The sequence below is a fragment of the Podarcis raffonei genome, chromosome 15, assembly GCF_027172205.1.
Source record: "Podarcis raffonei isolate rPodRaf1 chromosome 15, rPodRaf1.pri, whole genome shotgun sequence".
NCBI classification, from domain to species: Eukaryota; Metazoa; Chordata; class Lepidosauria; order Squamata; family Lacertidae; genus Podarcis; species Podarcis raffonei.
The window spans coordinates 9,154,689-9,178,221 of record NC_070616.1 but is presented as its reverse complement, the minus strand read 5'-3'; the positions used below and the strand labels follow the sequence as shown (position 1 = coordinate 9,178,221).

Here is a 23,533-nt window from a genome sequence, read left to right as displayed (position 1 = left end):
GAAGGAAATCAGCGTAGCACCAGTGGAGAACGGGGGCAGAAGGGGGAATCAGCGAGGGGGCTCCAGGACTCCTCGCCGGAGACCAGCGGGGAGAGCACGGGTCCTCCGCTGCCCACACCCTCCCTGCGCAGAAGACTTCCGCGCAGGGAGAGTAGGAGGAGACTAGGCGTCAAAGAACTTCTTTGCTGGAAGAAGTTCAAGAAATGCCCACTGACGGATTCTGCCAGCGATTGAGGCAGCCACGGGAGAGAGGCTGTCCAGACAGAAAGGGTTCACCCAGGTAACCTAGCCAGGAGTGGCGACAACTTACGCACGAGCAACCCCTAGAACCATTACAGCAGAGTTACAGCATCTCTGAACACTGAGGTCCTTTATAGTCTTCACCTTGCTGACACTGCAATGCCAGTTCTGGAGAGCAGTTACAGCAATATTTCCTACGCTCAGAGACACCTACAGTATAAGGTGGTGGTTAAAGTGTTGGACTAGGAGCAGAGAGACTCAGGTTCAAATCCTCACTCAGCCTGTAAAGTTCGCAAGGTAACCTGGGGCCAGTCGTTATATCTCAGCCTAACTTACCTGCCAAGGTTGTTGTAAATGTGAAATGGAAGAGGAGTACTCTGTACACAACCTGATATAAATGTAATAACAATATCAGGTAAAAAGGTAAAGGACCCCTGGATGGTTAAGTCCAGTCAAAGGTGACTATGGGGTGTGGCGCTCATCTCAATTTCAGGCCAAGGGAGCCGGCGTTTGTCCACAGACAGCTTTTCAGGTCATGTGGCCTGCATGACTAAACAGCTTCTGATGCAACGGGACACCGTGACGGAAACCAGAGCGCGCTGAAACGCCGTTTACCTTCCCGCTGCAGTAATAATTGGGGAGCTAAAGTGATCACAAATATCCTTCATGGTCATCCTCATGGAACCAAAATCCAAATACTTGGTTCGCTGTTTGGTTGGACTCAACTGCTGGTCCAACCATCAAAAAAAGTGAGCCTTGCAAACACCAATAGCTGAAGAAGTGGTTCCATTTGCCTTTTACAGTAGCAAAACTAGGTTGGGCTTCTCTTCTCTATAAACTGAGAATTTCACTGTGTGTTTTCCTTTATGATTGTTTATTTTTATTGATGCTTCTTAATCGATGCAGTACAGGCTGTAGCCTGCAATTTGCCAACCTAGCTTTGTTTTGGAAACATTTGTATTATATAATTTGCAGACAAAATTGCAGAACTATTTTGCTTACTCCCTGTACTTATTCTTCAAAAGCTTTTCTTTAAAAAATGAATCGGCAGATATACAGAGAATGGTTCTTGCAACAGCTATTAGCAATGACAATTAAAAATGGAACCTACGTATTCATAAGCAGTATATCTCGGATTACATAACTGCTGTAAGCAAACAAGGAAACATATTATGCCATCCAGCCTTGCCTGTGAAAGTCCAGCAGGCATCTACCTGAACCAGGTGAAATCATAGGATACCTGCAGGGCAACAAGTCCCCTTAAGCTGAATGGGATTTACTTCTGAGTAAACATGCTTAGGATGCCAATGCACACAGCCCTTTGGTCTCAATCAGCAGAGCAGTTATTGGGATTTGGTCCCAGTTTGAGTGGGCCCTGGCAGATGCCTAGCACACAGAGGCAGAGGCTCATATGTGTAAGGAAGGTAGAGATCATTATGCTAGCATGTAATGGTATGGGTTTGGCAGCAGACACAGAGCTCAGAAGGCATGACTCAAGAGTTCAAGCAAAGTGTTCAAAGCTGAACAGAAGCACGTAAGACGTCCCAATGGTTTCCATGCCCTACCCGCCAAGCTTTCAGAGACTCGCTTATTATGTGAGAAGGTCAAGATTGCAAACATGAGATCCTCTGAGGCTGGTGGGTCTTCTCCCATCTGCAGAGGTGGAACCAGGCTCTAGGGGACAATATAGCGCCCTCCTGCCCCAGCCCCTGATCAGACGTAGCTGCCGCCACCTCCTCCTGTATCCAGGCTTGCCAACCTAGTCCCTGTGGGACTCATGGCAATGTGTATTATTTTATTAAAACCACCCCAGAGAAACTTCTGTGCTGAGAGGATGGGAATGGAGTAGAAATGAAATAATTAAATCTAGACAACATTGGAAGCTATGTTATGACTTTGTATGAAGTAATATCCTTGAGAAACAGAGTGATGGTAGCATATTTTTCGGGTCATTTTCTTTTCCTCTACAGGAGCAATTCAGTAGTTATTACAAGTGCCTCTTTTTTTCCAAAACCAGTATTATTCCTCTCTCTAAAACACACACAACCACCACAATGACACTCACAAATGCATTTTCCTTTTGTTCCACATCACTCCATTTCTGTGCACACAGACACACATCACATCACCTCATCCCACTCTTCAGATGACTTCATTCTCTCTGAGATAAATATATTTACTGGGGATGGATGAGCCACAGAAAAGAGGGACAGATGGAGAGAGCTTGTTATGTTCCACTAACATTGTGACCCTGAAAGGAGGAGGGGGAATTCTCCGGATGGATTTGTCTCCTGCAAAATCCCCTCTATTTGTCTTATTTACTTCACCTATGAAGGTCTGTCACCTTCAGGGTAATCACAGGCAGGGACCAAAAGTCAGAAGCCATCTATTTATTACTTTTCCCTTTCCATTTTGGAACAGGCAGCAAAAACTCTGGCAGCCTCTCAGACTCAGGCAGATGGAGGTTGGACTATAGGAACAGGACCACACAGCTAAAAATAAGACAGTAGAAATGGACCCATTGGATCAAGAAAAAGACCTATCTAGTCCAATTATGTCACTCTAAAAAACATCTGCATGGAGAGCCAGTATGGACCACTTGCAGTCTTACACACACAAACATGAATCTCAAAGATAGTTCATGTTCTAGTTTTTGCTTCCTAACAATGTTGGGCATTTGACTGAAGCCCAGCCATTGAAAAGAGGTTTGTTATTAACTTCAGACTAGACAGGGGGGGGGGGAAGGAGAGGGAGAGAGGTGCGGGTAAACCACTTTATCTTCTCAAAGCTAATCACTGGAGTTGCTGTGAAGAAACAATGTTATCTCCGTTACTGGGCCAACGAACCCATGAACTCCCCCTGACTTATTTCTAGCAGAAAAGATGAAAGCCAAATTTCCCAGAGATGCTTGACCCCTTTGGGGACAGGTGAGTTCACTGTTGCGTCAGGAGATGCCACTGTACACATCTCAGACCCGATTTAAGGTTTTGCACCATTAAGATAAGGTTACCAGATGTCCCCGGATTTACAAATCAGTCCCCATACAAAATCCACTGAAGCTGAAAAGTGTCCCCAGATTCATTGGAAAAAAATCTGGTAACCTTACATTAAGAAGGACCATTTGATGCTGCCTTATATTGAGACAGACCATAGTTCACTCTAGCCCAGGGATGAGGAACTTAATGCCCCTCCAGATGATGCTTAATTACAACTACCTGTAGTAGGTCACTTGCATTAGGTAGCCTTTGCTTCTACCAGGGAAACTATCCAGCACCCAAGGGAGAACCAGCCAGAGAACTCAGAAGCTCCAAATGCTGCAACCTTTCCTCCATCCCCTTTGCCGTTTTGTGTAGATTAGGAGAAATTTGCACTGAAACCCTGATGAATTTTCATGAGGTATAAAAATAATCACAGACTGATGTGGAAATCAGAAAGGAGAGAAACAGATATTGACAGACTTCCCAACCCCTAGTCCCAGGGTCCCAGAACCTTCCAAACTTAGACTGCCCTTCCTTCTTACTCTCCTTGTCAGACCAGAGAAGTCCTGCTCACCGTGGAGAGAATAGACAAAGCCACTTAATGGCCAAAATCCACGTCCAAACTCTCCTTCAGAACCAGCCTTTGCCTTACTCATCCTCAGGGCTTTTTTTCAGCCGGAACTCACTTGAACTCACTTCTAGCCCCTCTCAGGTGGGTTCCGGCACCTGTCAGGCGGGAGCCATTGCCATTCTAAGAGAGCGAAGGAGGTGTTCGTGGTGAGTTCTGGCACCTCTTTTTCTAGAAAAATAACACTATTCAACCTTCTCCTTTCCTTCCCCCTTTCCCTGGCTCCCTCTGAGGCTCAGAGGCTGTCAGTCCCAGTCTGAAATATTGCAGCCTCTCATCTGCCCCACTCTTAATTCAGCTACAGTCCCATCCTGTCTGATTCCTAGTTGGACTTCTCGTGAGCAAGCAGCCACATCCTGCTCACTGAACTCTTTAAATGTGCACCAAAGTTACCTCTCTTTCTCCCCACCTCCCTCCAGGCCACATTAGGGGTTTAAAACCCCAATTAAACACTGTGCAAGGCCCCCAAATTGGTCGGAGGGTCCTGACCTGGGTTGGGCTGGCCCTGGTCATCTCAGGTCGCATCAGGTGCTGCTCCAAAGCACCAAATTAGGGGTTGTGCACAGCCCTTGTCTCCAGCTCCTGGCTCAGCCCTTCCCCGACAATTGTTCAATTAAAACACATACAATGAATCAACTAAGATTTCTTTAATCAGGTGACAGTCCTAACATGGCCACACACAAATGCTTGCCAACCGTTTTTATAGCCAATGGCTCGATGCAGTTTTGTGTTTTGATAGCACCATCTGGTGGCCAAATCAATTTTTAAAACATTGCAATGTTCACTTTGGAAAAAGATGCATTTGACCCTGGCTGAGATGAGGGCACTGGGCCCTCCGTGTGTCATTGGACACCACTTCCAATCAGACTCGGCCAGCATGGAAAGCTGTCCAATGGGAGTTATAATCTAGAGAGCCACAGGCTCCCCACTTTTGATCTACACCTGTGGTTCCCAAGTAGCTAAGTACCATAGACTCCCTGTTTTCCACAAGCCAAGTCACGGACCCCTTCATAGCTGTCAACTTACAGATTTGAAAATAAGGGACCAGCAGCCTTGAAAATAAGGGATCAGCAGCCAAAATAAGGGATTTTGCTTAGCTTATGAGTTCCATCGGCCCTTCCCCGCCCGAGAGGGAGAGAGACTCTTGCCCACGCTGCCCGTGAGCCCGGTATGAGGTGGTTGCGGCGCCGCCACGGCCGCTAAAGCACAGCCCTTCTGCGTCCCTCCCCATCCCCTCCTCTTCCTCCTCCCTCAGGCCACCTCCTCAGCCACCGCTGCCGCTGCCGCCTCCAGCTTCCCCTGGCAGTGCGGCAGATGTCTCGCAAGAGAGGGGCTGCCCGCCCACCCGCCACCTGTCTCCTCATGATGCACCCATGAGGCGGGAAAGGGAGAGACGGAGATGCAGCAGCTCGTGCGCGCAATCTCTCTCGGCAGAGGACCTCGAGCCGCTTCTTCCCTCCCAAGCCGGGCGAGCATGAAACCCGCGAAATTTAAGGGACATCATCAATCCGGGACAGCAGCGGGACACGGCGCTGGGATAAGAGAATTTCCCGCCAAATAAGGGACGGTTGACAGCGATGGACCCCTTACTTTTGAAAATCATGATATCTCTGTGGTAGCTTTTGTTATTTGAATGGTGCCACAGACCCCCCTGGATGGGTTATACAGACCCACTGGGGTCTGCAAACCACCAATTGAGAACCTACACTATTTAGCAATCCTCCTGGAGGACAAAGAGTGATTTGTGCCTCAAACTATTATGAGCAATTTGTTCAGAGATTTAAACCGGAGGGGTGGAGATGGCAGCCGTCAGAAGACTTGAATTATTACTGAAACAAATTAAGCAGATATTATCTTGTGAATCACTAATTCCTTTCCTCATCTGAATCATCCTCAAGCCTCGCAGACTTTTCAGTCTCTGCCCTCTCCTTACCTCCATTAACCCCCTCACTCTCCTGGCAAACTTTGATCATCGCCTCTGTTTGCTCCCCTTCAAACACCTCCAGTAAAGGAGAGCTCACCAGCCCTTCTAAACAACTGGCTACAATGCTGAACGGCTGCTGTCATCAAGAAGTTTTGCTTAACGGAGCAATTGAAATGGACCCTCCTGTAACCTACAGCCATCAGATCTGGTCAGTGGGTCATATGCAATGCTCTCAGTTCACTTGCACAAGGACTCGAAGGAATCCAGTGCAACAGTTGCCCTAGAGCAGCCTTTCTCAACCTGTGGGTCCCCAGATGTTGCTGGACTACAACTCCCATCACGCCTAGCTAGCAAGGTCAGAGCTCAGGGATGTGGGAGTTGTAGTCCAACAACATCTGGGGACCCACAGGTTGAGAACCGCTGCACTAGAGGATGATTGTGCAACAGCTGGTTCTTGCTGTGCTGTCTGTTTCACAGCAATCTTCCGTTCTGCAGGTCTGCTCTCCCTTGCACAAAAAGCATCCCAGCTGTGAAACAAGCTAAGTGACTTCAACTTGGATAGGGCCTTCTGCCCTTCAGGGATCTGAAGGAGGTTCTCAGTCCCAACTTCCTCCCAATATACAACTTGGCTGGGGCAACTGCAGGAGGTGTGGTTTGTAATTTCATGTGTCTGTCTCAAAATCATGCCCAGTGAAAGCAGGAATTGTAGCTCTGTGACATCGTCAGTGGAAAAGCTGCATACTCCACTACCGGAGGCGAGAGCAGGCAGGGGCGTGGCTGGTGCCCCCGGGGGCGTGGCACACGTTCTGGGGGCGTAGCCCCCAGCACGTGGGGGGTGCGGTGTGCGTCCAGGGGGGCGCTGCGATGGCACCCTACCAGAATAGTGGTGCTGGCGGCGGTCCACTCCCTCCGCACCCCCATTCCTCTGCCAGTGGACATCATCACCTTTAACAAACTAGTTCCCAGAATTCTTTGGGGGAAGCCATGATTGTTAAAGTGGTACATGAGTGCTTTAAATACATGGTGTGGATATGACAGAGATAGATGATAGATAGATAGATAGATAGATAGATAGATGATAGATAGATAGATAGATAGATAGATAGATAGATAGATAGATAGATGATTGATAGATAGATAGATGATAGATAGATGATAGATAGATAGATAGATAGATAGATAGATAGATAGATAGATAGATAGATCGATCGATCTTTGGCCTTTAAAGGCCAGATTCTTAGACCCAATTTCCTGAGAGTAAGCCCCATTGAACTCAGCTAACTTAATTTTCACTGGACATGTAGAGAATTGTACTGTCAAAACAGCATTTGAGCGCAGAAGCAATACAAATCTTCACTTTTTGAAGTTTTGCAAAGCTTTTTTGCCAAAACGCGCCCTCTTGTGGACTCTGAAGGTATCTAACAAGCTTTAAGCAAGTGAGCAGATTCTATTGTTTTTGCTGCAAAGGACTTATAGCAGCTACCCTCTGTGGCAGTCATTATTTCTCAACAAACATGCCCTGGATTATGCTGTAAGGCAGCCTTCACCAATCTGGTGCTCTCCAGATGTTTTGGACTACAACATCCATTGGCTGTGCTAGCGGGGGCTAATGGGAACTGTAGTCCAAAACTGCCTGGAGGGCAGCCTGTTGGTGAAGGCTGCTTTAAGGCATGCTTGATTTCAGGGCTGAGGAACCTGTGGCCCAGCATATGTGCTTGGACTCCAAATCCCATCATCCCTGACCATTGGCCGTGCTGTCTGGGGATGATGGGAGTTGGTGTTTCACATCTGGAGTGTGGGAAATAATCTCTCAGCCTAAATAAAATTTCAAACATTGCTAGATAAGCAAAGGGTTAAGGCACATGGAGTTCCCCCTGTAAATTCCTAGAGAGGACACTCTGTGAGGTCATATCCCCTGCTCCACCTGGTGGAAAAGGTAAGGAAAATAATCCTTACTACTTCCTCTCTCCTCGGAGCTCAGTCTCTTTTTCACCATGCTTCTGAGGCAGACAGACATCTGTCTGGTCTCTGCTTCAAGGGGAGACTTCATTTTGAACTGAAATATGCATTTCGTAATCTAGAAGTAGAATTTGCCTGCCTTGCTTTCATTACTGTTACTGTTTGTATCAAGTGTGAGACTTTATCTAAGCAAACACCATTTTTATGCTTAATTTGCAGTCTGATTCTTTTCATTAATAACCTGGATAAATTGCCATAAGGCTGCACAGCCTCATCCCAAAGTTTCCACTTTAATGCTGCAAGGGATGGTATTTAAAACTCTGCTAATTGTTTTAAGTTTAAATGTTCTGCTCACATACTTGAGTCATAGGGAGGATAAATTGTAAAATATATCCTATCCTGCCTATAAAATCCACCTAATGCGGAGGCTGACAGGTTGCCCACCCTTCCACTATTTAAAAATATTTATATTTCAGCCCTGGGTGAAACTGTTTCTCAGATTAGAAGGAGGAACCACCCTGTGGTACAGAACTTCTGTTACGGGAAATGCAACACTAGATCTAATTTTATACAAAATTATTTCCCAACAAAGGAAGTTATGGGATCCAAAACACCACTCTTTACAGTCCAACTTACCTTTGCCACCCAGGGCTCCTACGATGGAGGGCAGAATATTATTCATAAGGCAGTTTGTCTCCCCACCATCAGAGATCAAGTGGGTCAGAGAAGGGGTAAGGAAACTTTTCTGGCCATTAGGCCAGATCCTTATCTCCCGCCAATGGAGGGCCAAGTTTAACAGGTGGGACCACCCCGCTGTCAACTGCCTGACATCACAGTGACATCAGATGATGCTCTGCTTTGAAGCCCCAACTGTTGGGCCTTCCAAGTGTGAGGTGGTTTAAAAGCCCTTTTGCAAACAGCCCCACATTGCATTTTGGATGCATGTGCCTCCAGACCCTCCAAGTGTCCCTATTTTCCAGGGACAGTCCCAGATTTACAGAAGCTGCCCCAGTTTCTGATTTGATCCTGGAGTGTTCCACTTTTCCTTAAAAGGTAAAGGACACCAGACAGTTAAGTCCAGTCGCAAACGACTCTGGGGTTGTGGCGCTCATCTCGCTTTACTGGCCAAGGGAGCTGACGTTTGTCTGCAGACAGTTTTTCCGGGTCATGTGGCCAGCATGACTAAGCCGCTTCTGGCGAACCAGAGCAGCGCACGGAAACGCCGTTTACCTTCCCGCCAGAGCAGTACCTATTTATCTACTTTCACCTTGACGTGCTTTTGAACTGCTAGGTTGGCAGGAACAGGGACCGAGCAACGGGAGCTCACCCTGTCACGGGGATTCGAACCGCCGACCTTCCAATCGGCAAGCTCTAGGCTCAGTGGTTTAGACCACAGTGCCACCCGCATCCCACCGCTTTTCCTTAGGACGTCCCTATTTTTTATCAGAGAAATGTTAGAAGGTATGGAGTTATGCGACCCCCAAGCCAAGGAGATAAGTAACTATACAACCTTTAGAAGACATCAGGAGGCAGACCTGTATAGGGAAAGGTTTTATTTAATGTTTGATGTTTTGTTCTGTTTTTATATCTGTTGGAAGCTGCCCATAGTGGCTGGGGCAACTCAGTCGGATGGGGCATAAATAATAAAATTATTATTATTATGGAATAGAACGTCCCTATTTTCATCAGAGGAATGTTGGAGGGTATGCTTAACCCCCACTCATCAGCTGATGAGCAAGGGTTAAATCCTACCCTAGTGTGCAGAGCCAACGCAGACTTAAGCTCTGCCACACCCCAGTTGGAGTATTGCCAGTTGATTGTCAGGTAGTTGTGGTTCTAGCCCACGCAGGCCAAATTTCACCCCATGGTGGGCCAGGATTGGTCTCTGGACCAGACACCCCCCAGCACTGGGGCAGATAAAATGTCTCTTGCTTGCCTTGGTGGAGAAATGTTTGTGCAGAAACCTCTGACTTTAGCGTGGCTGGAATTCAGCCTACAGGTAAGAATCAAATCTATTTCTGCCTCTGGCTCAGTCCACCACTAGCATGTTGTCCCCAGAAAGTTGCCTCTGGGGCAATTCAGCCCCCAGGCCAAAAAAAAAAGGTCCTTCATCTTTGTTTCACAGGAAGGCACAGCTGCTTTGAAAGCAGGCCTCCTGTCGCTGAACACCCTGGGTGTGACTTCTCTTTTCACCTGGAGAATAAGCGCTGTGACTTTCTAAACTGAGAGCAGGAAGGGGGCTTGCTGAGAAGCTGCCCCATCCACTGAACAGCCTCTGGCCCCCAGCCAGCTGGGGCTTGTGGTCTCTGTGGTTGAAATCCAGCCCATGTCAAAAGCAGCTCCTCCAACTGAGGTCAAAAGTGTGAAATGCTGGTTAGCCGTTCCCTTTTGATGGTTTCGGTTCCTGCACTTTTCTTTCGTTTTCTTTCCTTCTTTGACTCATCAAGCTGTTTCCAGCTCCTCATCCACCTCGGCCACCTAGTCCTCATGGACCTAGTCCTCATGGACCGATCTGAGGTGGGCCACCTGGGCTCCATCACACAGTTTTGGAGGGGATTTTGTACAAACTGTGAGCAAACAGCCCCACCCCCTGGGAAAAGCCACCAAGAATTCCTTCTATCAAAACAAAACTGGACAAACTGCAGCCCTCCAGATGTGGATGGACCCCGACTTGGTGAATTACTGTGGTACCTTGGGTTAAGAACTTAATTCGTTCTGGAGGTCCGTTCTTAACCTGAAACTGTTCTTAATCTGAGGTACCACTTTAGCTAATGGGGCCTCCTGCTGCCACTGTGCTGCCACCGTGAGATTTCTGTTCTCATCCTGAAGCAAAGTTCTTAACTGAGGTACTATTTCTGGCTTAGTGGAGTCTGTAACCTGAAGCATCTATAACCTGAGGTACCACTGTATTGGGGTGGTGGGGACTGTGGTTCAAGAACCTCAGGAAGACCACAGGACCCCTATCCCTGCCCTAGGAGTATAGCATCTAGATCAAGGGAAGTAATAGTGCCACTGTATTCTGCTCTGGTCAGACCTCACCTGGAGTACTGTGTCCAGTTCTGGGCACCACAGTTCAAGAAGGACACTGACAAACTGGAACGTGTCCAGAGGAGGGCAACCAAAATGGTCAAAGGCCTGGAAACGATGCCTTATGAGGAACGGCTAAGGGAGCTGGGCATGTTTAGCCTGGAGAAAAGGAGGTTAAGGGGTGATATGATAGCCATGTTCAAATATATAAAAGGATGTCACATAGAGGAGGGAGAAAGGTTGTTTTCTGCTGCTCCAGAGAAGCGGACACGGAGCAATGGATCCAAACTACAAGAAAGAAGATTCCACCTAAACATTAGGAAGAACTTCCTGACAGTAAGAGCTGTTCGACAGTGGAATTTGCTGCCAAGGAGTGTGGTGGAGTCTCCTTCTTTGGAGGTCTTTAAGCAGAGGCTTGACAACCATATGTCAGGAGTGCTCTGATGGTGTTTCCTGCTTGGCAGGGGGTTGGACTCGATGTCCCTTGTGGTCTCTTCCAACTCTATGATTCCATGATTCTATGATTCTATGACCTTTTCCCTACGCAAATATCACCAAGAGAAAGGGCGGCTTCCCATAAGGTTGCAAAAACGCTGTCAATTTCACTTCCTCAGTGCAGAGGTTTCCGAGGCATGAGTCTCACCAGTTCCGTGCTTTTTGCCTGGGATTGTGGGCGAGTGCTGCTGCATAATGCTCAAAGAACTGCATGCAGAAGCAGCAAGGAGGAGCCATGAAACGCCACACACACACACACACACACACACTTCTACAGCAATTATGGAGAAGTCCACCTGCTGCAGAAGTGAAGCACATAGCTCCCTTACTCCAAGAGTGGCAGTTCGGGTTGCCACCTGTCCTGTATAATAGAGTGGTACCTTGGTTCTCAAACTTAATCTGTTCCAGAAGTCCGTTCCAAAACCAAAGCGTTCCAAAACCAAGGCTCGCTTTCCCATCAAAAGTAATGCAAAATGGATTAATCCATTCCAGATTTTTAAAAGCAACCCCCAAAACAGCAATTTAACATGAATTTTGCTATCTAACAAGACCACTGATCCATAAAATGAAAGCAATAAACAATGTACTGCAGTCACTCACACAATCAATCAATCAGTAGCTGAACTGGGTTCCAAACAGTCGCAAAAACAAAACAAAAAGAGCCGCAAAAGCAGCAATGCAAAATAAATAGCAAAAACAGACAGACCTCAGCGTAACACTCAAAACGGAAATATGGCACTCAAATTGGAAGTGTAACACTCAAAATGGAGCACGCTCAGCTTCTGAAAAAAGTTCATAAACCACAACACTTACTTCCGGGTTTGCTGTGTTTGGGTTTCAAGTTGTTTGAGTACCAAGGCATTTGAGCACCAAGGTACCGCTGTACAAGTTTGTCCTGTATTTCAGTGTAAAATGCTTTGTCCATTATTGATACAGTTCTGTCCTGTATTTCAGATCTTCCTTCCTTCCCCCCCTCTCTCTCTCTCTCTCTCTCTCTCTCTCTCTCTCTCTCTGTGTGTGTGTGTGTGCCAAGTTAGGGATCCTCTCCAACTTCATGTGCTTGAAAGGGTGTGTGAAAGGTCATGTATTTAAGCTCTGGGTAGCCAAGCACAGATAGATATATAGATTTGTGTATATGTGTGTGTGAATGTGCATATGTAATAAATTCCAGAGGGCCCATCTTGTTAGGCTGCAAGAGATTGTAATGGATCGCTTTGAAGTCAATTCAGCAGCAGATTGGGGGGGGGTTGCTCCCCAACCGCCCTGCCCTGCCCTATCATGAATTTTGTCAGAACAAAGGTGTCAACCCTACAGAGATTTGAGAACTTCTCCAATGTGAAGTGAGATCAGAGGGCTTGTTAGTGACACATCTGCCCTCTGCCTCCTTTTTAAAATTAGTTTCTATTAAAGATTGCCATGTTGCAAAACAAGCAAATTAACAAGGGAAAGTACATATAGTGTCTCTTCTTTCTTTCTTTCTTTCTTTCTTTCTTTCTTTCTTTCTTTCTTTCTTTCTCTAAACCCTTATTGGGCATTACAGAAATAGACGATCTTAAGGCATCCATATACAGTCATAACTCGGGTTACAGACACTTCAGGTTGCGCATTTTCGGGTTGCACACCGCACCAAACCCAGAAGTACAAGAACGGGTTACTTCCAGGCTTCGGCGCTTGCGCGTGCGCAGAAGCACTAAATCGCATGAATGAATAAATAACAGAAAGATGAGTAAACACCCCACAAGCAAATCAGGATGAATGTTCATAGACATATAACTGCCCCGTGAACAAATCAGAATGAATGCACAACGAAGGCCAGATACCATCTAACCTCTGCGTAAGCTTTCTGGAAGCAAATGAGGACGAACGCTCAGTAAACAGAAGAGGTCTATGGTGTGTGACACTCTACCCACTAGTCTACGCTACCTCTTCCAGCATTCCTAGCACCACACTTCTTGAACAGTGGCCTCCTTCGCCACACAAGGAAGCAAAATAGGAAATGGTGCCTAGATATTCAGCAGCGCTTTGTCTGAATGCTTAGGGAGACCCACCTAAGACACAGACAGAAGGGGTGATAGAATGAAATGAAATAGACTTACCAGAGTTCCTTCTGCGATTTTTGAACAATTGAAACAGGGAAACAGAAGAGTATCTCTCTCAGTCAGTAGGCTCCTAGCAGGTAGCAAGATTCAAGCTATCAGGACTTTCTCACACGGCTCTTCCTGGCTAATTGCGATGGGAAGGATTTATTCCCCTAAACATTTCCCCCCTTTCTTTAATTATTATTTTATATATATATATAAATTAGTCCAGGCAAACTATTCAGGCAGGAGTGTCTCTCTGTTGCTTTCTCCTATCACGCTCCGTATTGTTGTGCTCTTTTGCTCTTAATTTCAAAACCCTCCACAGATGCATTCATGGTTACCATAGGAACTAATGAAAACCAAATTAAACTGTAAAGGGGTGTGTGAAGAGACAGACAAATAAAAATAATAAGACCTCCCAGCTGTGAGTGAATCAACCGAAGAAGCAAAAAAAGGTGATAATTTGCTTGCAGCAGGGCAGGGAGGGAAAGATGGAGAGAGAGAGCAGATATATTATTGGTTATATAGTTCTGTTTTAGGTTGGGTTCTGTCTGGGGAAGTGCAAGGAAGTTGTCTCCCAGTTGTGACTGTGGAATTGACATACCTTCCAAGTGCCCTGGGGGGGAAAACACAGGGCATCCCATTTTTTTCTTGCAAGATCTCAGCGGCCATCTTGGGCGCCTCAAACTTTTGCACTCTCACCCCCCAAAAAGTGCTTTTTCTGAGCTGTGATCTCGTGCAGTGCGTTTTTGGGTTCTGCAAGAGATCTTGGGGGGGGGGTGCAAAAATAAGTGCTTTTTCGGGACAAGAGCAAAGCGCAGCCTTGTGACTTGCCTGGGAGAACGTCCCAGTTTGGCACTGGAAAAAGTTGGATGGTATGAGTTTATGGCCCCCACTTCCATTCCACCCACAGCTTTAGGGTGGCTGAAATATACTCGGAGTCGAGAGTGGATTTCATGTTTTTTATTCAGTTCATAGTACTGAGGAGGAATGGAAGCTCCCCCAGAATGTCTGCTTTATATACATTATTTACACAATGGGCCGTGATTGGCTAATTCTGGGATTCACCTGTAGGCCAATCAGGTTGCGGATTCACTTCCACCTGGAGCTGGATTGGGTGGCTCCTGTGGACCAATCAGACTGCTGCCTTTTGGATCCTATTCAACTCAGTACATAACAGTGGCTAAGATCAGCAATTGTTTGATTAGTTGTGCAATAGTCTTCTCTGTTTACAATTCTCAGAACTGTTTCACAATGAATTCCTCTTCCCACGGAACTCTGAGAATTGTAGTTCTTGGAGGGGAATAGGTGTCTCCTGACAGCTCTCAGCACCCTCGACAAACTATTGTTCCCAAGATTTATGGGTGGGGATGACTGTTTAAAGTGGTATTATAGTGCTTTAAACTTGTGATGCAAATGTGATCTATTTTTGCCTAATAGTGTCTCCAATCCAGTTGCCCACACAAAACAACAACAAAACATACCTAAGAAGCTGCTGTTAAACTTGTAGTCCCGGGATGGAGAACATCAGATATTGTTGGACTGCAACTCCCAGCAGCCACACACTGTATAGGCCAATGGGCAAGGGTGATGGGAGTTGTAGTCCAGCAAAACCATGAGGCCCACCAGTTCTCTACCTCCTTTGTGAAAGAGGTTTTTAAATTGAGCATGGGGGCAGAATTGAGACATTTCCATGTCTCATGATTCTACAGATTGCAGTCGCCCCGTGAAATGGATTTACTTTCCCTGCTCTCATGATTCTAGATCTTGCCATCACCCATTGAAATGGAAAATAGGAAGTTGCCTTATAATAGAATGGCCAGCATGAAATAGGAACTCCTTTAAAGAAAATAAAAGTCGTACCTAGCCTCTGCTTGGTTATTTTCCTCAGTACCTGACTTCATCTGTGCTAATCTATCAGACAATAATAAACTTGAACAGATCACCTAGGAAACATAGGCAGGTGTCTTATACCATTGGCCCATCTACTTTAGTATTGACCCAGGTTTGGGGCAAACAGGAAATCTCTCCCATCCCTGCCTGGAGATGTTGAGGGTTGAACCTGCAACCTGCAAAGGAGATGCTGTGCTACTGAGCTACACCCCTTCCACACAGTAGATTTAGGACAGGCTGTGTAGTAGGACAGAAAAAAGAAAGAACTTCATGAATGGGACTCACTGTCACAAGATTGGCCAGTAGGTTCGCGACAATCTAGGCACCATGTTAATTGCATCAATGGCTCTTGAAAAGCAGCCAGTTGGATTTCAAGGTCCAGTTTGCTGGCATCTCTAGTTAAAAAAACCAGGTATTTAGAAGAGAAGAAGAAGAGTTTGGATTTGAGATCCACCCTTTCACTCCATTTAAGGAGTCTCAAAGCGGCTAACATTCTCCTTTCCCTTCCTCCCCCACAACAAACACTCTGTGAGGTGAGTGGGGCTGAGAGACTTCAGAGAAGTGTGACTAGCCCAAGGTCACCCAACAGCTGCATGTGGAGGAGCAGAGAAGCGAACCTGGTTCACCAGATTACGAGACTACCGCTCTTAACCACTACACCACACTGGCTCTTTAGGTGAAGCCGGTCAGAGGAAGACAACACTGAGATAGATTGCAAAATAGCTTGACTTAGCAGAAAGCATCTCTCAAACACATCCTTCGCTGCTCCCACCATAAATACAAGTAAAGCCGTCATCAGCGGGGGTGGCAGATGGGAATTGTTTTCAAATTCAAATGGCCCAAGAGAACAACATAGCTCTTTAAAGGGAAAAAAAAGCAAGGGCTCTGATTGAGAGAAACGACATGGAGCAATAGCCCCAAGCCAGGAATGTTATTGCTTTTTTGTTCATTGACTCATCCAGGATGTGACGAAACCAATCTCGACGCAGGAATCGCAGGAGGCATCAGACAGTGTTGCCAGCCTGTGCGTCAGCTTAATGAGGAAGAGCTGACAGTCTGTCAAACTGTCACACAGAGGGCAAATATTGTTCTTGGAGAACCAAAGCGTCAAGCGCTGTGCGGGGAGATCATAAAGAAACGGTTGACAGGACATCAATGGCAATTGACTAGATGGTGGAGGGGAAAGCTGTAGCTCTCCGGACGATGCTGGACTCATTCCCATCATCTCTGAACATTTGGCCATAGCTGTAGCCCAACAAGATCCGGAGGCTCAGAGATCCATCACTGGATGTAGAACAGGCAGGGGAAGCAAGCAGGCGGAGGCACTGACTTGCACCCAACAGCATGTGTTGTTGTTTTATTAGAAGAATTTCATTTATAGAAAGATAGAGTGGCAAAAGAAAAAGAGTGTGTGAGAATGAAAAAAGGGGGGATATTGTTACACTTCCATACATTAGTAAACAGATATGCATAAGTTTATTATCCTAATACACACATGTGATGTCATGTGCGCATTGCGCACTGTGCGCAAGACATCACATCATTGGGAGGATGCTGAGCACAGAGCCCATGGCTTCAATAGCTAGAGGCTCCTCCTCTCTTGCGCTCAGAAGGAGACGGCCACTGAAGCCACCCTGCACTCGGCTCTTCCATCCCATCAACACTGATGGGACCCAAGACGCCTTCACCCTATAGAGTTGGTGCCAGTGCAACCAGCCCAGGTACTAACAGCTGGGGATATTTGGGGTCGCAGAACCAGACAAAGTCAAACTCAACCTTCTACAACCCCAGGACCTCCAGATATCCTTGGACTACAGCTCCCATCATCCCTGTGCAACGGCCATTGTGGCTGTAGCTCATGGGAGTTTGAGTCTTAACAACGTCAGGAAGGGACCTGGTTGGGAAAGGGTGGTCTACCTCGATGCAGAAATTAATGAAACAAATTGCTGCAACAGGGGGTTGGGAAATGCTCTCTAGGTGTGTTCTGCTTTGCAGAGGACAGTCCGCTTTGTGAAAGGCTGCTAGGTCAAACTCCACCACCACACACACCCCCAGACCGCTTGAGAATTGCTGAGAGTCCTGGAGTACCGATCAATGATTTTTCTGCTGGTTGCTTGGCAATTCTAATACGCTATGCTAGATGTTGTGGTCATTGAATGAAGCTGTTCCACGGACCAGGTTTCCGGAACCTCTGTTCGAGAGTGTTCCTTTCTTGTTCCCACAAAGCGAAAACTGTATGATTCCTACAGCCTACTGCCCAAGCCTCACTTCAAACAGAAAAGGGCTAAATTGGATATAATTGTTCAAAACATGAATCACCTCGGCCTTCAGAAGGGGGCTGCAGGAGGTGGAGGGTGGAGAGAGAAATAACCAGGCGTACCAAGATTAAAAATAGTGCAGCGGCAGATATGAAAACAAAACAGGGGCAGAAGGCAGCATTCTGGTTTCCCCTTCCCCGCTTGGAGTTGCCAGGAGCTGGCAGCTTCTATGGCTACAAGGAGAAGATGCATTTGGTCCATGGCGAAAGCAATTTCCCCTTCCCAGATCTACATAGGAAGCTGCCTTATACAGAGTCTGTCTCAGCGGTCCATCTAACTCATTATTGTTAACACTGATTGGCAGTGATTGTGCAGGGTTTCCAGACAGGGAGTCTTTCCCAGCCCTACCTTGTGATGCAACCAGGGATTGAACCTGGGACCCTCTGCATGCAAAGCAGATGCTCTAACCACTAAGCTACACCACCCTTCCCATCCAGACTCATGTTCTCTGGCCTCAATCCTCCCTGTGGCTCAGAGGAGGCATCATCTGGAGAAGGGGTTTCTCCAATTTTAAGACTTTCCAGGCCAAAGTACGCAGCTTTACCCAACTCATCAGACACCGAGGGCAGCCCAGGATGCAGTCCTCACCACCCCAAAGCCATAGAAGTCAACGGGTGCAAAATCAAGCAATAGCCGAACGAGAGCTCCTTGGGATGGGGGCATGTTAACGGCAGGTCCAGACCAGCCAGGTTTCAGTAGACATCTCCCGGAATGAGTTCCAGTCATCACCTGTGCTGATGATCTGTCCAGGGTCCTGAAAGACCATGCTTTTTGCCTTCACTGATCCTAATCAGCCTGCTACCTTGACCCTGTCCTATCAGAAGTGACTGTGCCATAAGCAAGCCAGAAGAGCTCTGCTGGATCAGGCCAGAGGCCCATCTACTCCAAGACTCTGCTCTCACAGTGGCCAACCAGAAATGAAACTGGAGAGGGGGAAGATTGCAAGCAGGTCGTGTGCACAGCAACACTCTCCTCACCTTCAGATCCAGCACCTCGCTGCCTCTGACAGTGGGAGGAAAAAATTGCCATTGTGGCTACTGGCCATTAATGTCCACGAACTTGCATTTCTAAACCCTCTTTTAAAGCCAGCCAAGCCATCTTGAACACTGCTGCTCTGAGGTCCACTTTGTGGGCTTCCCAGAGGGTATCTGGTTGGACGCTGTGAGAACAGGATGCTGGACCTTTAGCCTGATACTTAAAGCGGATTTGGCCATCACACCCACATGCAAAATGGCTCCAAGGAAAATCATGCTCCCAAATTCCACCCTCGGAGCTAGGAACCTTGTTTGCCAATAGTTTTCCATTGTTTTGGACAAGGGACCGTCCCAGCTCCCCTTGGAGATGTAGGGCGTTGACCCTGGGACCTTCTGCATACAAAGGAGATGTTTTACCCCTGAGCTATAGCCCTTCCCTGAGCTACTTTGTGTCTATCGAGGACATTGTTGAAAGCACTAGTGGCAGTTCACTTTCTTGGGCAAATAGCAGGTAGAGATGTCAGAGAATTCCAGTGAAAATGGAAAACGGAATTGAAATTGCTGCCATTCGTGTGTGAATCTGTGGTCAGAAATGAAAACCAGTGTTGTTGTTTTCCCATTGTTCTGACATTTCCTTCACATCAAAATGAACTTAGGTTATGTAAATAGTTAACTCTTCAACTTACGTTGAAGAGCAGACAGCAAGGCAAATAACATAGTATTTTGTAGACACTGAACTGGAATGAACGGAGCAGTGATTGTAAGGAATACAGGTTGGAATGGAAAGAGCTGCCTCCTTACAACTGTCCCACCCCTCCAATTTCATTTCGGTTGGTTTTTATATATAAACAAAGACAAAAGAAAGTAAGGCACAACCGAATCAGTAACAACCAGCCAGCTATTTCACTGGGACTACTTATATAAAGCTTCCATCAAGTCCAAGAACATAAGATCACCCGCTGTTATCCAGCTTTGCAAGCATATCGAAGAAGAAAGAGAAGCACGCCTTGTAGGAAAGAGGCCACCATAAGCCTCCCAGAAAACTTATTATCACATGGGATGGCAACCAAGCAGTGTAAAGAATGAATTAGATAAAATAATCAATTACTCACTTGATCTTCAGGCTTGCAAGCATGGTTTTGTCAATCCTGGAAAAGATGAGGGGTGGGAGGGAGAGAATGTTAAGCAGATTGTTCTTCTTGTTACTTTTATTGGTAAGATACCCCTCATTTCCTGCATTTTTTGGCCGAAAAGCAGGCCCCGTGGTGTGTATTCCGACACCACACCTACAAGGGCAGGAAATGGGGATGGGTCCTCAATTCATCATCCTAAAAATAAAATAAAATCAAGATTTGAGGGTTGTTTTAAGATCCAGTTTCTAGTTCATAGAAGCAATGGGATATGAGTGAAAAATATGGGAAGAACTGGAAGCAACCATCTTGCAAGCTTGATATTCGGAAGCAATGGATAGGATTTCCAAGGGTACAGAAAGCAAGGCTTTAATGCCCTAGACAGTCTTTTTTTCCCCCACCTACTCATGACTAGAGGAGTGAACATTAACGATGCCCCAAAGGTAGGGTGGCCACCCTGTTTTCAAAACTCTTAATAGGGATGAAATCCTGCCCGGGTGTAAATCTCATTTAAATTCTGTGCTTACTTCAAAGGAAGCATCTATAGGATTGCAATGTTGCAGAGTACACCCTAAAGTTGTTTACTCAGAAAGCCATCCCATAATATTCAGTCGAGTCAACTCCCAGTGACTGTGTGTGAGTGTAGGACTGCAGTCTTAAATTAGTTAAGACAGAGTACAGGGACACGGGTGGTGCTGTGGGTTAAACCACAGAGCCTAGGACTTGCCGGTCAGAAGGTCGGCGGTTCGAATCCCCACGACGGGGTGAGCTCCCATTGCTCGGTCCCAGCTCCTGCCAACCTAGCAGTTCGAAAGCACATCAAAGTGCAAGTAGATAAATAGGTACCGCTCCAGCGGGAAGGTAAACGGCGTTTCCATGCGGTGCTCTGGTTCACCAGAAGCGGGTTAGTCATGCTGGCCACATGACCCGGAAGCTGTACGCCGGCTCCCTCGGTCAATAAAGCGAGATGAGCACCGAACCCCAGAGTCAGCCACGACTGGACCTAATGGTCAGGGGTCCCTTTACCTTTACAGGTGAATAGAAAGAAAACATTCTGGGGCAACCCAGTCAGATGGGCAACTTATAATTGTTGTTATTGCTGCTGCTGCTAGGGTAAGGAAACCTGTGGCCTTCCAAATGTTGCTGGACTCCAATCCCATCATCATTGACCATTGGCTTTGCTGGCTGGGGGTGATGGGAGTTGGAATCCAGTAACCTCCACTAAGCCACAGGTAGCTTTGGGGGAGAAATTCAGTCCAGTTCACATTTCAAGCCAAAACTACCAAATCTGCACTTTCCAAACAGCTGTCCTTCAAACTTCGCACTTCTCTGAATTTTGCAATGCCATTCTCCAGCCAAGTAACACATACAAAAAATGCATATACTGGGGTATAAAGTGTGCCTATAAATGCATATATCTGTGCAAAATAGCCACATGCTGTATAGCAGGGGACAATGCTTTGCCCAAAACAAAAGTGTATATTAGGCAAAATGGAATACCTGCATGGCATGTATTGATTAGTAGCAATTTGCACTAGAGTATTGATGATTTTTCATGAGGACTTCTTTTTAAGGGGGGGACGGACGCAGACTGATGTGGAAATGTGGAGAAGTAGACTTAAGGTTGGAGAGAACAGTAATAGATAGATTTCCTCATCCAGCCCAGTTTCTCCAGCCCATTTTAGATATTGTGTTGCATGTCTCCTAGCAGCGAGATATGAGAGGCCTTTGCTTTCCTATGTGAGAAATAAAGCAGAAGGCCTCTGAGTTGTTGTTTTTTTATTTTATTTTTAAAAACTTACCTGTGGGTGGTTGGCTCTGAGTCCTTGTATTAAAATAGTTTTCAAAAAATCTGCTACTCCAATAAATTGGCAGCACCTTTTACTCAAAGCTGTTTTTTTTTTTTTTACACAAACACATAAACACAAAAATAAAAATGATCTAACCAGGCTGCAATGATGTTCCTGGCTCCTTTGAGACCCATTTAAGATGGACACCTTCCCTACATTTTGTTGTAACATATTGCATTATTTCGCTATGCACCGTTGCTGGTTTTTCTGGTTTTTAAAATGGCTTTCGAGACTGTGTGTGTCTGTGTGTGCATGGTGAGAGAATCCTTGTTGGATGAACCTTTTTATAGATGAAAATGAGCTCTGGGAGTTGTAGAGAGAACAAGGCTGTTGCCCTCCTTATGAAACGAAGAAGCAAATGAAAGATTTATCGTGCAAAATTACAGTTTAGATTTCACAGCAGTGGACCTGTGAGTTGGCGGGTGGGGATATCTGCTACCAGTTGCCGTTTCTTCACCCGAGAAAAGCTAGATCACCCACAGGAAGCCAGAGTTTCACTCTGACCAAGCTGATGGGAAGGGAGGGGTTGTTTTTCAACAACAGCCCTGACGGAGGTGGCCTGCAAATGCACAAAGTCTTTTGCAGGTGGCCTAGAAGAGTCACACTAAGGCCATACTTAAGGCCATACATTTAAAGCCACTTTAAACAGCCATGGCTTCCCCACCAAAGAATTATGGGAACTGCCACATGTTATAGGTGCTAAGGGTTGTAAGGAGGCTCCCATCGTTCAGCCCGGACACTGAGGTCCAGCTCTGAGAGCCTTCTGGCGGTTCCCTCATTGCGAGAAGGGAGGTTACAGGGAACCAGACAGAGGGCCTTCTTGGTAGTGGCGCCCACCCTGTGGAACACGCTCCCTTCAGATGTGAAGGAAATAAGCAGCTATCATATCTTTAAAAGACATCTGAAGGCAGCCCTGTTTAGGAAAGCTTTTAATATTTAATGCTGTACTGTTTTTAACATTTGATTGGGAGCCGCCCAAAGTGGCTGGGGAGACTCAGCCAGATGGGCGGGGTATAAATAATAATTATTATTATTATTATTATTATTATTATTATTATTATTATTATTATTATTATTCCTGTCACAGAGCTATACAATTCCCAGAGTTCCCTAGGAAGAGGTTAAACTGCTCTGAGAATTGTAGCTCTGGGAGGATGGCAAAGGACAGCTGAATGCTATTTTCCATATTGGTTCAAGAAGCGCAGATCAAGTAGTTTCTCGTAAAAATGCAAGCAAAACTGAATCTTTCTCTAATGAGGCTGAATGCAGGAAGATCCCAGAGAGAGAAGTCACTTCGTCATAACTTAAACTAAGGAATTTGCTGCACTACCACAAGATGCAGCAATGGGCACCGACATGGATAGTTTTAAATGTGAGTAGGCAAATGTATGGATGATAAGACTATCTATGTCTGCTTGCCACAATGGCTATGTAGTAGCTCCACTACCAGAGACAGCATGTCTTCAAGCACCAGTTTCTGGGGGGCATGGATGGGGAGCGGGGTTACTCACCCGGAGTCTTCTCCCAGGCATCTATTTGTGAGAAAAGTATGCTGGGTTATATCTAGCAGGGCTTTTGATTTGACCCAGAAGAACTCTTGGCATTGTCCTTATGGGAGCTACGTAGACCAAAGAGCCAACTCTAGTGTATGGGCCAGTGGCTTCATCACTGGTGGTTGGTTCCCATTGGGATTGGTAGGTTGGGAGGCAGGGAGGCTAACAGTAGGTGGCACCAGAGACAATGGCAAGCACAGCCAACTCATTGTCCCCACCCTCCTCCTCCATGCTGGGGTTTACAAAGGCAACACTGAGACTTAAGGAGGAGAGAAATGACCGGGCTGGTTGGAAGTAAGGAGGTGGGCAGATAGGGGTAGCTAAGCACCTCCACTGCCTTGTGCATTCCCTGTCCTGTGCAGGCCCAGAAATCAATGCTAAAAGCACCGAATTTCTCACGGTAATGGGTGTGACCAACCACTCCACCCAGACAAAAGCACATTTAGCAAGATAGCCAAGATAAGAGCTGTTCTGCCAACCGCT

The 23,533-nt window shown here is 46.4% G+C and overlaps 1 protein-coding gene and 1 non-coding gene across 6 annotated transcripts in view; both read right to left on the bottom strand.

Annotated features, from left to right (window-relative positions):
- RAP1GAP2 (RAP1 GTPase activating protein 2) overlaps positions 1–23,533 on the bottom strand; it is a 184,565-nt gene that overhangs the window by 118,356 nt on the left and 42,676 nt on the right. For 4 of the 5 annotated variants that reach the window (XM_053367734.1, XM_053367735.1, XM_053367741.1 and 1 more), the window contains one exon: positions 19,630–19,665. In XM_053367734.1, the coding sequence (XP_053223709.1) occupies positions 19,630–19,665 (36 nt within the window). Of the gene's footprint in view, positions 1–13,347; positions 13,499–19,629; positions 19,666–23,533 lie in introns of those variants that run through there. The other variant, XM_053367742.1, reaches the window with a different exon arrangement.
- Positions 17,896–17,968, bottom strand: TRNAA-UGC (transfer RNA alanine (anticodon UGC)). The gene has a single exon. It is a non-coding gene; the product is annotated as a tRNA-Ala (tRNA).